Source organism: Oryx dammah, unplaced genomic scaffold (assembly GCF_014754425.2).
Source record: "Oryx dammah isolate SB20612 unplaced genomic scaffold, SCBI_Odam_1.1 HiC_scaffold_4, whole genome shotgun sequence".
Taxonomy (NCBI): Eukaryota; Metazoa; Chordata; class Mammalia; order Artiodactyla; family Bovidae; genus Oryx; species Oryx dammah.
The window spans coordinates 19,959,547-19,977,106 of record NW_024070188.1 but is presented as its reverse complement, the minus strand read 5'-3'; the positions used below and the strand labels follow the sequence as shown (position 1 = coordinate 19,977,106).

General features: G+C 35.9%; 1 protein-coding gene across 2 annotated transcripts in view; it reads right to left on the bottom strand.

Moving 5' to 3' along the window:
• Positions 1–17,560, bottom strand: part of CEP85L (centrosomal protein 85 like) — a 143,810-nt gene that overhangs the window by 23,685 nt on the left and 102,565 nt on the right. For both annotated transcript variants that reach the window (XM_040238415.1, XM_040238416.1), the window contains exons 6-10: positions 12,493–12,672; positions 8,227–8,379; positions 6,018–6,172; positions 2,409–2,526; positions 1,366–1,416 (exon numbers count right to left, since the gene is read on the bottom strand). In XM_040238415.1, the coding sequence (XP_040094349.1) occupies positions 1,366–1,416; positions 2,409–2,526; positions 6,018–6,172; positions 8,227–8,379; positions 12,493–12,672 (657 nt within the window). The remainder of the gene's footprint in view (positions 1–1,365; positions 1,417–2,408; positions 2,527–6,017; positions 6,173–8,226; positions 8,380–12,492; positions 12,673–17,560) is intronic.

The following is a 17,560-nucleotide window of genomic DNA, read 5'->3' as shown; positions in this document are numbered from 1 at the left end:
ATCACTTAACATGGTGAAAAGACAGACCAGACTGTCTAAATTCTGACGCTCAAAGCACTTATGTGATTCTTTTCTATTTCCAGCTTTGAGAATACTCCAATCAGGAGATACAAAAATAACAATGTCTTCAGCATAACTTGTCCAATGGTTTCCTATCACCTGAAGAATAAAACATGAAGACATAACATCCCCTTGTGTGATCTGGCCCCGGGCTACTTTCTCCCACCCGAAAGCTCTCGCTGGGTCTCACAAGCAGGGCTCTCCACACCAGCCGCCTTCCTGCTCGTCAGGGAGCACACTCAGGGCACAGCCACACTCTGGGTCCTGGCTGCTCTCTCTGCCTGGAATGTTCTTCCCCTGGTTAACTCCATGCAAATCTATATCCAAATGTGACTTACTCGGGGAAAACTTCATGGCTGCTGTATCTAACACAACATGACCTGTTATTGCCCTCTATCCGTTTTTTTTTTTTTTTTTAAATAATAGCACATATTTCTTCTTGGGGCCTCCCTGGTGGCTCAGTTAGTAAAGAATCTGCCTGCAACGCAGGAGACGTGGGTTCAAACCCTGGGTTGGGAAGATCCCCTGGAGAAGGGAACAGCTACCCACTCCAGTATTCTGGCCTGGAGAATTCCATGGACTGCATAGTCCATGGGGTCACAAAAAGTCAGACACGACTGAGAGACTTTCACTTCACTTCTCAGCTTGGCATTATACTTCCATTTCTCCAACTCACCCCACTAAAATGGCCAAGGACTTGCTTTGTTCACTGATGAACCTCCGGTGCTAAGAACAGCACCTGGCATATATGCAGGGGCTCAGTAAATATTTGGCAAATCAATAAAAGAATGAAAATCCACTTAATCTACAAATTTTGGTTTGTATTATGGGTCAGACAAGCCTAAGCTCTAGATAGTAGGTGATCTACAGTAGTCTCCACACGATGAAGAAAATAAGTAGGAGGAACAGACACAAATATGCACAGTGTTATACTTTGATAATACAGAAAAATAACATATAGAATTAGTAGGAGGGGGTGGGTTCTTGCCCAGTCACAATGAACTAAAAACAGTCTGCTGTCTTTAAATAGCACATCTGATGGTCTTACTCAAATGTGTTCTCAGTAGTAGAGACAGACTACACCCAGTTGAAAGGATGCAAGGTAAGGAACAGAGAACAATTTTTTGAAGAAATGATTTACCAAGAATCATTTTTGTTCTAAAAAACTGAAAGATTAACATTAAAGAATTTATAATGTAATCTCCAGTGTTATTAATATTTTTATACAAAACATATATGCTTTCATATTTTTAGATATGTAATTGAGCATACAGCTTGATTAAAAATGTACAAAATATTCCTTACCTGAATTTCCAAAATCATTCTGTCAATCTCATCTTGTTGGCTATCTATTATCTAGAAAATAGGAAATATATCAGTCTGAATCAAAATTTTTTTCATTGCTTTTTTAGAACTACTAAATTACAAAACAAACGCACAGAATCATGAATTAAAAAAAAAATCAAAATGTGATTTTTTTTACAGAAGTATTTATACAAAGCATCCTTTAAATAGCCATGTGATTTGGATCACACATATACAAAACTGCAAATGCCTTACTCTAGCTCTTGATAAACCTTTAATCTTTACTTTTTATAAAAACAAATTAGGGGAACTTCCCTGATGGTTCAGTGGCTAAAACTCTGTGCTCCCAATGCAGGGAAGCTGGTTTTGATCTTTGGTCAGGGAACTAGATACCACCCCAACCAAGAGTTTGATGCCACACCTAAGGATCCTGTGAGCCACAAATAAGACCTGGCACAACCAAATAAATAAATATTAAAAAAATTAGTAAGTTTGTAACAGATTTTGAATAATTTAGGAAAGAAAAAGATATCCTTTTGTTTTTGCTAAGAAATAACATAACTTCTTTAGTTTGGATTTAATTTACAGTTACTTAAATTGCTATTTTTTTTGCCTAATAAAGACATTCAAACTAAAAATTCTATAAAAGCTGCTGCTGCTGCTAAGTCGCTTCAGTCGTATCCGACTCTGTGCGACCCCATAGACGGCAGCCCACCAGGCTTCCCCGGCCCTGGGATTCTCCAGGCAAGAACAACTGGAGTGGGTTGCCATTTCCTTCTCCAATGCATGAAAGTGAAAAGTGAAAGTTTAGTCGCTCAGTTGTGTCTGACTCCTAGCGACACCATGGACTGTGTAGCCCACCAGGCTCCTCCGTTCATGGGATTTTCCAGGCAAGAGCACTGGAGTGGGGTGCCATTGCCTTCTCCATAAAAGCTGCTAAATGTTAGTAAAAATATAAATCAAATAAAGTAAATAAGTTATATGTACACACACATATCTACAGATTTCACTATCAAAGTTTACTATTAAAGATATGTACTGACCTTATTGGCATTCTCATTTTGTTGTCTCAGGTTATCATTTTCATTCTGAAGCTGTTTTGCATCTAACATGGGAAGGCGAATTCCATCTTCAAGGCATCTTTCTACTTTTTGCTGCAAACTGTTTTAGAGAGACATAATTATATGAAGAAAATAAGCTCTATGTGCTGATTTTGGTAGATGACTTCAACATAAATGAAGTCTCTTCTTAGGGTCTCTATTTTAAGCAAGCAATAATAAAAACTTACAGAGTAGATGAATAAGTTTGAGTTACTTATATTTCTTATAAGTAAAAAATATAATGGAGGTTGATCATCTTTTCAGAAACAGCAAATGTGAGACCAGATTCAAGACCAGATTTGCTTAGCATGTGAAATCCTCAGGCCCTAGCGAAGTCCCTCATGACCCTAATCTGGGCTCTACAATCTAAATTCTGTTCTGTCCCTCATTCTCAAAAGGTGAGTTCCTTGATTAAGATGACTGTGGTAGGGAGCCTAAGAACATGGATATATGTCTTTTGCCCTTCATTTTGAGTTCAGCAGCAGTTTGTAAAGGTATCTGTTACCTAAATCAGCAGAATTACATTTCTCCTTCATGAATGAAAGCAACAATCCAGTTCCTTTTTACAATAATCTGCATTTCTATCAACAGCTTTTTAAAATTTCCTTCAGCATTCTTATTAACTTCATTCTGAACCTGGGACATAGTAGACTGGAAAGGTCAGTTTCATTGTTTATTCCTTTAGGGAATTCTGTTGATCTTTTAATTGGGAGCGGTTCCTTTGCTTCCGCATTTTACTTACATCTCTCTAACTGTATCAGTTTAGGAGAAACAGTTACCTAAAGGTCTTGAAGGGCTGTTTTGTGGGAGTATCTCTCTGTAGTCTGTCTGAATATAATTTTTTTGATGCAAGGGCTGCTTTTAGTATGGATTCCTGCCATGTCTTTCCTCACTGTGTGTTGGCCCAACAGGTATGATCGGTGTTGCGGTGACCAGAATCTGTACTGGATGTTGAGTGGGGCCTCCTCTTTGAAAAGCAATAATCTTAAACATTTATTATGTGACGTAACAGTTCCTCATGCTATGCTTGGCAAAGAGCTGCATTTATGAGGAAACAATAAAAAGGAAGCCCCTCTGGTATATTAAGAAAAAAAGATAAGGGCAGGGTGGTAGGTGTTAGCTTTGAGAAAGGAAGAGTAGTGTTTAGGTTAAAAGAAACTATGCCGTAACAACAACGACCCAAACCAAACCAAAACAGCAAGACACCTAGAAATAGTTTTACTTTAGCACGTAGTCATATTCAAGAGCTGCAGCCTACTAGAGAAACAGAGTTCCTTTAAGGCGGACTTTTATGTTCTCACTGTTTTCCTCTTTTAACTACTGTGGCTGTCATGTTTTACCTCCCCTTCCATACCCCTCATCAAGAAGAAATGCCACATCTAGCCTGTGGACAAAGAACTGACCGTCCAAAACAGTACAATGAGGTAGTCAGATGTGTTCATACATGATGGCACCACAGAAGTTTTCACATATTATAAATATACTGTACGGCTTTGTAATATACTATTACCTGTCATAAAAGTATCTGCTTTTTCAGTCTAAGAGTGAAAAATATGTTATTTCTATCTCAGAATGTTTTTGTCCCAATTCAGTGCTAAGATACTATTTCTATGTATTTATTACAAACATTTCAAGAAAAATAAATTACATCAAACTTTCAAGGCTTCTCATTAAGAAGAAAACAAAAGAGTCAGTGATGTGGAAGGAAAAATGTACTCTGTCATGTAAAAATATCAAAAAAGTATTCCTTCACGTATACATTCTCATTTTGTTTATGTTATGAAGTATGCTCATTTAGAAAAGTAATAAATCTCTTGAACAGCAAAGGTACCAACTACTGCATTACTGTGAATCCCTTCCACATATTTTACTTAAGATTTTCATTTCTAAGTGAAAAACTTTTGCCTCATCTTTAAATCCCAAAAGCTCTTACATATTCACAAAACAGGAAACTTGGGAATAGTATATAAAAACAGATCAATGTAATGATATGATTTATAGTCATATAATACATCTTAAATTCTTCGGAAACTTAAGGAATACTAACTACATCATATAGTTGAGGAAACTGAAATAACATTCCTACCCCCAAAGTCAGGTGACACTATAGGCATACAAGTACTGAACAATTTTAGAACACCTTCTCCGGTCCTTTATGTTTATTAGAAATCAAGAGAAGTTTCCTGGGACGATGTCATCTCAGGATCAAGATACTGAAAATACGGAAAATGAATTCTGAAATGCACTAAACTAAATCTTTCCAAATCAAGAATACCAAGCTCAATGTTCTCCAAAAGCATAATAAAAGAGAAAATAAAAATAAAAGAGAAGATATAAAATCATCTTAAATATGTAAAAGCACACAATGGAACAAAACAAACATTCAAATTATTTTCAGGTGTTCCTAGTTCTACTCATAAAAACGCAGCTTGCATTTATGACTGTAACACTCTATAAAACAGAGCAAATGCATTACCCCTTGGCCTTTTGTCTTCAGATTAAAGAAAGATACATGGTTGAATTAACAGGGGTCAGGAAGCTGTTTTGAGACTAGAGAATAGGATATAAGACGTGGAGTAATAAAAAAGAAATTTAATATCAAGAAGGCAGAAAACAGGAGAAAAATAAAGGTGGAGGCAAAGGTGTATGGATTTTTTTGAAGCTGAGATTAGAGACACTGAGGACTAGAAATCAGAGGTTTTCTGCACTGAAATCCAAGGGAAAAATGTAGACGAGACATATTTAAGACTTAGAAAATAGTAGTAAAGCAATATTAACATAGAATTATCTGAAGGATTTTGACTAAAAAAGTTTTGTTGAGTTATACATAGTTGATACAAGCATTAAGAGTGTCTTTCTCAAATTCAGTTTTTTGTTGCTTTGTTATTTTCCTCTTTAGGATAGTTTTACTACTAACAGTTGATCTCTACTAAGGTTTTCTAAGTTCTAAAAAACAGAGTATATGTAGATGAATATACTGCCTCATTTTCTAGGTTTTTCAGGAATCTAATATCAATTTTCATTTACATTAACAAAATATACGAGCAAATCATATGCCCTGCAGTTCTAACTATCTTAAATTAGGAGAGTCTTGTAAGGCAAAGGAATGTGAGGCAACTTGGAAGGTGCCTGGCAAGAGCCACACCTGTTACTCTGAGGTCAGGTGAAATGGGACCAGTTACTCGGACAGGTCCCATTAAGGGGTGCAGTCCGGCTGCCCCGCTTTTTGTTATTTAGAATTTTTACTTATTCTTTGACAAAGCCAGTAGATAAAGGGTTTGTGTTAATGTTTCCTGTTTTCAACTGGTGTCTTTTTAAAAAACTATTCTCATCTAAAATCGTCTAAAACCAAGATGTCAGTACACTGGATCAAATAAACTGCAACTGAGACAATCTATTTCGATGACATTATACTTTTGGTTATCAACAGTACATCTTTAAGAAAAATAATAGAGCACCAATTATAAATTAATGCATTTTAAGTGAAAATGCTCTCTGAAAAATAAAGAATAAACTAAAAATAACATAAAAGGATTACTGAGGGTTTCTTACCTCTGAACTGTAGTTACCAACTCCTTTTCTTTCTTTTTCTGGCATATTAGCTGTGCCTCTTTTTCCTGATACTGTTTTTTGAACTCTTCAAGTTTTTTTTCCACATCTATCAAAGTCTCTTGCAAATTCTTATTTTTTTCTTCTAGAACTTGAAGCTAAAGAAAAATTTGTTAAAGTTCATAACACAAAGAATATTAAATGTGTTCCTACTAGAAATTGATACCAGGCTCTCAAGAATTCGTAGACTGACTGTTAAAACCATGCTATCTTCATCTCATGTATAGCACTTAACACTTTATCTTTTCCTTTGCATAAAGGGAGCCTAGAGAATGGGATTATGGAGAAGAGCAGAATACAGCCAGAAATTTCTGGAAGCCATAGAGAGAAAGGTGAATAATCTCAGTTTGGGGGTATGGTTCTATTTTTATTTGTGGCAAAATATACGTAACATAAAATCTACCATCTTAATAACCATTTTTAAATGTACAATTCAGTAGAGTTCAGTACATTCACATTGTTGTAAACTCATCACCAGAACTCTTTTCATCTTGCAAAACAAACATTCCATCCATTAACAACTCTCCATCTACATCTCCCCTCAACCCCTGGCAATCACCCTTTGACTTTCTGTCTCTATGTCTCTATGAATTCGATTACTTTAGGTACTTCATACCTATTTTTCTCTGATTCATTTATCTTTAATCTGTTTATCTGTGTGATTGGCTTATTTCACTTAGCAAATGTCATAGGTTCACCCATGTTGTAGTATGTGTAAGAAATTCATTCCTTTTTAAGGCTATAATGTATGTATACATCACAGTTTGATCATCCATTCGTCCACTGATGGACACTTGAGCTGCCTTTACATTCTGGCTATTGGAAATAACGCTATTATGAACACACATTGTGAATGAGCATCTGTTTGAGACTCTGCTTTCCATTATTTTTAGTATATACCCAGAAGCAGAATTAATGGAGCATATAGTAATTGTTTTTAATATTTTTGAGGACTGTCACATGGTTTACAATAGTGGCTACACCATACTACATTCCCACCAACAGTGCACGAGGAATTAGAATTTCTCCACATCACCACCAATGCTTGCTACTTTCCGTTTTTTAGATATTAGCCATCCTAATGGGAATAATATGGTATGAACACACATTTTAAAATCTGCGGTCCTCTCTGTTCCTGCTCAAACCCTTGTGGGTCCTTCTTTAGTTCCTTCATGATATCACAGTCTCTTAGTTTTACAACTTATAAATTAACGTAAACAGAGAATGTGCTGTAGGCCTCAAGTCTATAGAATAATGATACACCATGGATTAGATCAATGATTCTCAGCCCTCCACTCCCTGCAGGAGACATTTAGGAAAGTCTGTAGACACTTTCGGTTTAGGGGGAAGAGAAGGAGCAGTGCTATCGGCATCCATTAGACAGAGGCCAGAAATGTGGTCAAGCAACCTGTAATGCCCAGGATAGGGTCAAACAGCAAAATATTACTTGCCCTCAAATATCAATAGTATGGAGACTGAAAATCCCATGATCAGAAAGACTTTGAGAAAAGACTAAAAAGTAGGTTTAATGGACTATTCCAAATCTGTAGCGTTTACAAATAAGGCCTCAAGAGGAAAGGCCTCACCAGGGTTGGTAAAAGGACTTTGCATGAGATATTGCTAAGAAAGGAAAACAGTCAGAAGTCAGAGGAGTGAATGGAGGTCATAGATTAAAGTGTAAGAAAGAATTTATGGAGAGATTAAGAAGAATGATGAAAACAAGACAAGTATCTAGAAAGATAGTCCAAAAGGTCTTGTTAAGCCTCGGTGGCTCCCAGAGAACACTGGGAAAAGTCAGAACTGAGGTGCACGTGGTGCATGCATGGAGTGGGGTGTCAGTGGTTTAGAAACTATAGAGTAGAACAGTCAGAGTTAAGACACAGGTTCATTGCGCAGGAAACCACGTGTTAATTAAGAATAAGAAAGACCTATTCATGCTTAAATGACCAAAGTTTCCAATTAAAGTTAATCCTAACAACAGCAATTAAGCACACAGATTTAACTTACAATTAGCCAAATATACAACCAAAAATTTTAATTATAAAAATTTACAAAATGAATGAAACACTATAAATTTCATATGTCAAAAGAGTCAATTCAAAAAAGAATATGTTTCCTGCCATTTAAAGATCAGCATTTTATTTCATGTTACCTGTAGACTCTGACTCTGCACATCATCAAGAGTTGGAAGATCAGCCAGATACTTTTCCAAGGTCTCAATTCTTCTCTGCTTTTCTTTATTCTGTTCAGACTCCTTCTGGCATTTCTTTTTCAAGCTACTAATGTATCTATCTCTGGTTTTAAGCTAAAAAAAGATTAAGAATCTTTAGGGGTTTCGTGTCAAAAAATAACAATATTATATAAACATCCTAATCTTAGGCATCACTGAATTCACCAACAGTTTCAGAGATAGCTAACATCACTTCCAACTTACATATGAGTTACCTTATTTCATAAATTCTAAGATTCACATTTTTGCAAATTCTCATATCACTGAAATTAAGACTTTGGGAATTTTTATTTGCTTTACAACTGATGATGTCCTATAAACTGCAGTCAGCCAGGCTGCAGGAATGATATAGTTTTTATTGTCTGCATATGTGCAAATTCAGTCAAGACTATTCATATGTCATTTCAACAGTATTACGTACAAGTTGAAATAGTGTTAAGTGTAAATGACATTTAAAATACTTTTGAAATGTTACATTATAGTTTGGCATTGAAAAACTAATTTTATAAAGTTTGACATTGAAAAACCAACTTATTTTGGCATTGTTTCTGTCTTGGTACCCAGAAAAACAGACAGTTTCAGGGTATAATTCTGAAATCAGTGAAGCAAGTATTCATCTCTGGAATGATGACTTTAATTTATTTCTTGCAAAGTTATGTGCAATGTTTTATGTGAATTAAGAAAAGAAGATATTTATAAGTAATTAAAGCTGTTTTGTTACTTACAGACAAAGGAATTACTTATCGTGTACTAAGTAAAGTAATGCAATCAGAGCCAGGACACTTACCAAAATGATCAAATACTTAAGAACAAATAATGGGACTAATGAGAGTAATCCATAGCTCAAGCAAGACTGTTGCTAAAGCATTGTGTCAAACTGAACTTGCAGCATATTTTCCTTCCAAAAATTATATAAAATAAAAACGTGCCTTATCATTAATGCCACCCTAGGACTGATGAAATACATTAACTGAACACCTACTAGAGAACATATACAATTCATACTACTAGTAAATCCCAATTTGTACAGGTTGAACCTCAGATTTTTATGTGCTATTTGTTTTTGCCTTTCCACCTGGAATATACAAATCTTTAGATTCTGTAGAGATACTACTGCTATAGCTCTTTCATACTCAAGATCAATTAAAAACAAAGCATATACAAATAGTTGCCTAAAAGGTAAACTCTAGACTATGTTTACTTTAAATTGCCTGTCTTTCAGACATTTAATATTATTTCACAAGCTTATAGGGTTCTAAAATAACTTTATAGCCTTTTCTCATATTCACCATGGAAATAAGTAGTAATCAGTAGTATAATGGATTACTCTTCCAAATTTTATAAAAGCTAATGTTTGGTCACAATCTAGTTTCTTTTGTGCTTTATCTAATTTCTTTCAGGTCTACTGTATAACAACTTTTATTAAAACAATTTCAATTAGAAAAACACATCACATCTTATTTCATCTATTTATTCCATTAATAAAATTAGGAGCCACTTAGTTCTTTGGGTCAGGAGCAACACTGGTAAAATAGACAAATCCTACTATGTGCTGGGGCTTTCTCAGGACTAAAATCAAGGTGCTGGTGTGACAATTTAACTTGTTCTCTACCAGAACTTACGGATGTTGGCACTGGTTGTGACCTGCAAAGACCATACCATCCTGTTTTTGCCTTAGCAAATGACCCTGTAAGTTACATAACTAACCAGTCTACTTTTACTGCATGCTCCCTAATTTACACTTAATTGTTTACCTGTCTTAAATGTGACATAATTGTGACCTCAGAAAGGAGCCACTAGAATAATTTAGTCAGGTTGACTTCTACCATGCAAAGGCGTCCTCAGTTCAGTTCAGTTCAGTTCAGTCGCTCGTCGTGTCCGACTCTTTGCGACCCCATGAATCGCAGCACGCCAGGCCTCCCTGTCCATCACCATCTCCCTGTCCATCACCATCTCCCGGAGTTCACTCAGACTCACGTACATCGAGTCGGTGATGCCATCCAGCCATCTCATCCTCAGTTGTCCTCTTCTCCTCCTGCCCTCAATCCCTCCCAGCATCAGAATCTTTTCCAATGAGTCAACTCTTCGCATCAGGTGGCCAAAGGACTGGAGCTTCAGCTTTAGCATCATTCCTTCCAAAGAAATCCCAGGGCTGATCTCCTTCAGAATGGACTGGTTGGATCTCCTTGCAGTCCAAGGGACTCTCAAGAGTCTTCTCCAACACCACAGTTCAAAAGGTATCTTTTTTTCCTCTGGTTGGTCAACTCTCTTCTTTGCTATCATGTCAAGCTTGCTGCTCTGGATCACAGATCTTGGCCAACACTTGATCAGACATCATCTCTGTTATCTGTGACCACAAGGAGCTGATCACACATAATTATTGGATCTAGTTTTCTTGTTTTTCTTTACTCTGCTGACTGAGGAGAAGTTCTCTATTTTCTGGTTTTTGTTTCTTTAACTTCCAAGTTTTATGTTTCAGATTAATAGAGGTCACTGAATTTTGAACTCCAGTAATTACCTACGGGTAAATGAATTGATGCTTTCAAACTTTTGCGGTGAAGAAGACTCCCAAGAGTCCCCTGGACTGCAAGGAGATCAAACTAGTCAATCCTAAAGGAAACCGACCCTGAATATGCCGAAGCTCCAATATTTTGGCCACCTGAGGCCAAGAGCCAACTCACTGGAAAAGACCCTGATGCTGGGACAGATTGAAGGCAGGGGGAGAGGTGGACAACAGATGAGAGGGTTGGATGGCATCACTAACTCAGTGGACATGAGTTTAAGCCAACTCCAGGAGATGGTGAAGGACAGGGAAGTCTGGCAAGCTGCAGTCCATGCAGTTACGAAGAGCAGGACATAACTTAGTGACTGAACAACAGCAACAAACAATGAAAAGAAAAGGGAAAGTGTTAGTCACTGAGTCATGTCTGACTCTTCGTAAGTCTATGGATAGCAGCCCGCCAGGCTCCTCTGTCCGTGGAATTTTCCAGGCAAGAATACTAGAGTGTGTAACCATTCCCTTCTCCAGAGGATCTTCCCAACCCAGGGACTGAACCTGGGTCTCCTGCATTGCAGGCAGATTCTTTACTGTCTAAGCTACCAGGGAAGCTATCAAATGAGACAATGCTAATAAATCTTATTTTAGTTATAAAAAGATAAGATTTTTCTTTCAAGTATTACACAATACTAAGACCATTCCTAGAAGGCAATAGGAGAGCTCCATTTTAGAAGAAATTTACAAACAGATTTATTTTTCTTTATTTTAAAAACAATTATTAGAACAAAACAGATTAGGGAGGAAGTATTTTCCTCTAATTTTTTTTTTATAAATTATTATTAGAACCAAGGCAGCAAACAAAGAGTTAAATTGTCTTGAATTTTAAGTCTAGCTTTTCAACAATTTCTATCTGCCATGTAAAATGTCAAATTATTTTTGGAAGATAAAAAATTTTAGCTCGTGTGTGTGTGCATACACACATGTATATCTATACTGACTCAAAAATATCAATGAGTTTCTTATCAACAGTGCCAATCTTGTCTACAGAAAACCATAGTGACTGCCTTAAGATCACCTGAATGGGAGGTTAGTTTATGGAATAGTAAGTTGAGTGTAACAAGAGAAATCTAAAGCCAGTTCTACAACTAAGTAGCTGCTTAAGATGATTTTTAAATGATACTATAATGGAATGAGATGAAGTATGTGAAAATACTTTAATAAAGGCAGAAAGGTCAAATAAATGTACAGATATACTGTGTCTATATAGGCATTTGGCTTTCAGCTACTTATTCTATTCAAGGGCTTCAGCTTAAATAACTTGAAGTCACGTGCTTCTGAAAGAAAGACCACTTTTATTTCATTTAGCAATCCTTCATACCACACATGACAAAGATACAGGACCCAAAAAGGAAAAGGAGAAAAGTTATTGGTGTCACATCTCAGCACAGGCAACTAAAAAGAGCTTTACTATTATTTAGAAAGACATAATATAATATACAATGGTATTTTTGTTTCTCAAAAAAAATGTCTGGATTTTTGTAGATAGCACAGGGTTTCTCAAAAGTTACTATAAAACTATTCACTTTAGTATAATAAACTTGGTAAGATACCTGGCATATAGTAGATAACAAAAAAAATCGTATGCTGAAGGAATGCCCTTGGCCTTATTCAACTTTATTAAAAATACCTACCTTTTCCTCCAGTTTCTTCTTCTCTTCACTAAATTGGCTTATTCTTTGTTTGAGAAACTGATTGAGCTGTAAAACTTCTTTCTCAGTAGATGCAAGCTTTTGCTCAAGATCCTCGTGCTGGGAATGGGATGCTGACTGGTCTGAAAATGGAGTCTGGAGGGAGGTGTTCTCATATTGTGGCTATTCAGAAAGAGAAACACACAGGCAAAGCTTTAAAAGTTTACTTGTCCTGAACCAATGGAAAGAAACTGGAAATGAGGGACAGTACAAAGAGCACACACAGGCCTTTAATGACAGACCTCGGCATTAATCCCAGCTCTGCTGCTTCTCAGTTATGTGCCGTGATCAATGCAAATCACCTACCATGGCCAAGTTATAGGAAGTTCCTAGCACAAGGCAGAAGCTAAATAAAAAGCAGTTATTATTTGGTTAAAAGGCATAATTAGAGTGTAAAAAGTACATTATAAAGAAGTAAAAGTTCTGGGGAAATAAAGACTAAAGAAGTCTTTTCTCACAGCTGATCATTTTTAGCTAACAGGTAAATGAGATCCCTAATAAAGTTAATACATACCAATAAATACATATCAGTAAGTATTAATAGAGTGTTTCCCCTAACCAGAAAGTAAGGGTCATGAAATCAGGAATTTCTGTCCATCTTAATTGTTCTTTTATCCCTATTTCATAGAGCAGTGACTGGGCACAAGATGAGTTCAAAAATAATTGCTAAATGAACAAATGTATTATTCTCTTCAAGAGCCAGGCTTTGAAGGAGAGTCAGACAAGATTTGAATGAGAGAAGATAAAGGCAAATGATATATCTGATAAGAGGTTAATATCCAAAATACACAAAGAACTCATACAACTCAACATCAAGGGAAAAAAAAAAGACAAAAACAATTAAAAAATGGACAGAGGAACTGAAAAAAATTCTTTCAAAGAAGACATACAGATGGCCAACAGGCACATGAAAAGATGTCCAACATCACTAATTGTTGGGGAAATGCAAATCAAGCCACAGTGAGATATGACCTCATACCTAGCAGAAAGGCTATCATCAGAAAGACAACAAATAACAAGTGCTGGCCTTTCTTCTTCAATTTTTAACAAAAGGAAGAAGGGTCTTCCGTATTTGGGTTTTTTCCATGCAAGCCTGTTAACTACAGGTTGAAATTTTGGTATAAGATATTATAAGTACAAACCACTCTTTGGTTCTAGTAATTCTACTACTGAAACAACTGAGGAAGTTTGAATTTTAGGATTAAGACCTGGTTCTCATTTTCCACCTATGAGACTTAGCAATATCTAGTTCTCAGGTCATTTTGATTTTAAGGTTATTCAAAGTTTTTAATAGGCAAACAGAATTTACTTCTCAAGAGTTATATTTTTTATCGATAAATTAATTTAAAAGGTATTTTATTTCAAAAATATACTTTTTAAACCTAGAATATACAGAATATTAAAAGCATAATTTCCTTTTTTAAATATACTAAGGAGTTAGGATGAACAAGTTATGGACCCCCAAAATGTGCCAATACAAAACGCTGTGCATAAAAAGTAATGTTTATAAATCCAAGGGAAAAATTCCTTTGCTGCTCTTCACAGAAATAGAATAAACAATCCTAAAGTTTGTATGGACCCAGAAAAGACCCTGGACAGCCAAAGCAATACTGAGAAAAAGAACAAAACCAGAAGCATCACACTTCTAGATTCCAAATTACCCTATAAATCACAGTAATGAGACTGGTACTGGCATTGACACACTGACCACTGAAACTGAATGGAGAGCCCAGAATTAAACTCTAAAATATAATGTCAACTAGTATTCAACAAGGAGCCAAGAGTGGGTATGGTATGTTTCTGTAGAAACACATGCAGAACAATGAAAGTAGGCCCCTACATCATGACTCACAAAAATTATCGTCTAAGACCTGATACCATAAAACTCCTAGAAGTCATCAATATTTGTCTTGGCAATGACTTTTTTCTTACATAATGCCGAAAGGACAAACAACAAAAGCAAACATCAACAAATGAGGCTAGTCAAACTAAAAAAGAAGTACAGTAAAAGAAACAATTAACAAAATGAAAAGACAACCTCCTGAATGGGGGAACATTTTACAAACCCCGTATCAGATAAGGGGTTAAAATCCAAAATACATAAAAGACTCATTCAACTTAACAAAAGACAACCTGATTTAAAAATAGGCAGAAGAACTAAACAGACATATTTTCAATGAGAAAATAAAAACGGCCAACAGACATATGGAAAAATGCTCAACATCACATCAGGGAATGCTAATCACCAGAGAAATTCAAATCAGAATCAAACTAGTATCTTACCTCCCACCTGTTAGAATGGTTATCATGAAGAAGACAAGGGATAAGGGGTGCTGGGAGGATGTGCTGGAAAGGGGCCTCTTAAACATGGTTGGTGGGAGCATAAATTAGCGTGGCCATTACAAAACCGGTATGATGGTTCCTCAAAAAGATAAAAAAACAAATCTACCATAGGATCCAGCAATGTCATCTCTGGATATATACCCAGAAGAAAACATGATTTCTACAAGATACATGCGCTCCCATAGTTATCCAGCATTATTTACAACAGCCAAGATAAGGCAACAATCCCAATGTCCATCAACGTACGAATGGATAAAAGCTGTAATACACAATGGAGTTTATTCAGCCATGAGAAAGGAGGATATCTTCGCACATACACAGATCTTGAGCACCTTATGCTAAATGAGATAAATCAGATAAAGAAAAGCAAGTACTGTATGATACCACTTATACGTGGAATCTAAATAAATTAAACCTATAATAAACAGAGAGAACCTTCTTACCAGGGATCATGGGAAGGGGTGGAGCACCCACGGAGGATAAGAGTGTGGTGTTTAAGGGTAAACTTTCAACAAGCAGTAAATATGCCACAAGTAGTTAATGCACAGTGTAATGAATACAGAAAATAATATTGTACTTTAATTATGTAATGTGATAAATACCACTAAAATAGCCATCATATTACATACAAATGTATCAAAGCAACATGCCATACACCTTAAACACACACTGTGTGTGTGTGCTTAGTAACTCAGTCGTGTCTGACTCTTCTGTGACCCCATGGATCGTAGCCTGCCAGGCTCCTCCATCCATGGGAATTCTCCAGGCAAGAATACTGGAATGGGTGCCCAGTCCCTTCTTCAAGGGATGTTCCAGACCCAGGGGTGGAACCTAGATCTGCCCTGCAGGTGAATTCTTTACCCTCTGAGCCACAAGGAAAGCCCAAACTCATTCCATATTACATGTCAAATTTGTTCAATAAAATATAAAGAAAAATAAAAACTTCCTTCACTAAGGAGAATTTTATTATATTAGTCGTTACTTCTAAACCTTTGCCATTTTATTCACTCTCTGTATCAATCTACTGAAAAAAATTTACATATTTATTGTATCCATTTAGTACTGGAGAGGGTTCCTTGCATTCTCTTTTATTAATTGCACTTACCTTTTTTAAAAAGATTTTTTTTTTATGTACACCACTGTTAAAGTGTTTACTGAATGTGTTACAACATTGCTTCTGTTCTGTGTTTTTTGGGGGGTTTTTCTGGCCATGAGTTGTGTGGGATCTCTGACCAGGAATTGAACCTGCATTGGAAGGCGAAGTCATAACCACTGGGGAGTCTCACACTTATCCTTTAAAATGAATTTCTCAACAATATTTTAACTCCCCCACATAATTTAAAATTCTTATAATATTTTTAGCAACCCCATTTTCCTTATATTTCTATCTGTCCTTGCAGACTGACTTAGAGAGCCCTCTACTGGTCTGATGCTATGTGTCAAAAGACATTTTCTTTAAGCTTGCAGACAGACATTAAGTTTTATGTTTTTTGGTAATATAATAATAATTGTATAATTCAAGTAAAACCTTTATTCAGAATAATGAGGTTATAAGGAGAAACTATATGGTTCTATTAAAATACCCTTATCAAAGCAAATTATACTACTTAAGTAGTACAGAAATACTGCTTTCAAATAACTGAACACTATTAATCTCAGTATGATAGATACTTGCTGTCACATGCTGGAACTTTTAGATGATATCACATAACAAGGTATTTGATATATTAGTAACTGAAGTATGACAAACAAGCTGGAATCTCTATGTTAAGTGCCTCTGCCTCAAATAAGTCTGTTATTTGGTCTTTATTTATCATGTCCTGATTTTAACAATGCCTTTAATAAAACTGCAAGTTTGAAAATATAATGGAGGAAAAAATTACACTTAAATTGATTTAACTCTAAGAATAAAGATATAAATGGAAATGACCAAATAGAAGTACCTACTATATTTTGCCAATAGTATTCACGTTCAAATAAATGATGCAAAAATGTTCACAGCAGTGTTATTCACTACAGATAAAATATGGAATCCAGCCAAGTGTCCACTGAAAGATGAGTAGAAAAGCGAAACGTGATATACATCCAATGGGATATTATCCGGCCTTAACAAGGAAGGAAATTCTGACACATCTACAATATGGATGAACCTTGAGGATATTACGCTAAGTGAAATATGCCAGCCACAAAAAGACAAATACTACATAATTCCATTTAACATGAGATGCCTGGAGTAACTAAAAATTACGGAGACAGAAAGTAGAATGGTAGCTGCCACGGGTCAGGGAGTGAGATGGGGAGCTACTGCTTAATGAGCACAGTTTCACTTTCGTAAGATTTTGCATAGTAGTCCCAAACTAGAAAACAACCCAGATTTTGACAAGCAGAGATAGGATGGATAAATTATGCTGTTTCCATAAAATGGGAAATCAAGCAGCTGTAAAAGCAAAGGAAAGGGATGGTGCCTAGGTAATGATATGGAAATAGTCATTGTAGTTTATGTAATTTTACGTAAGATGAAGAAAAAAGTAGTATGTTGAATATTTTATATAGTTGATATCTTTTGCGTAGGAAAAAATAAATTTATCTGTGAGTTGTAACAAATATCAACTCTGGAAGGTTACACTAGAAGCTGATAATAGTAGTTCCTGTTCGTGCGGGAAAAGCA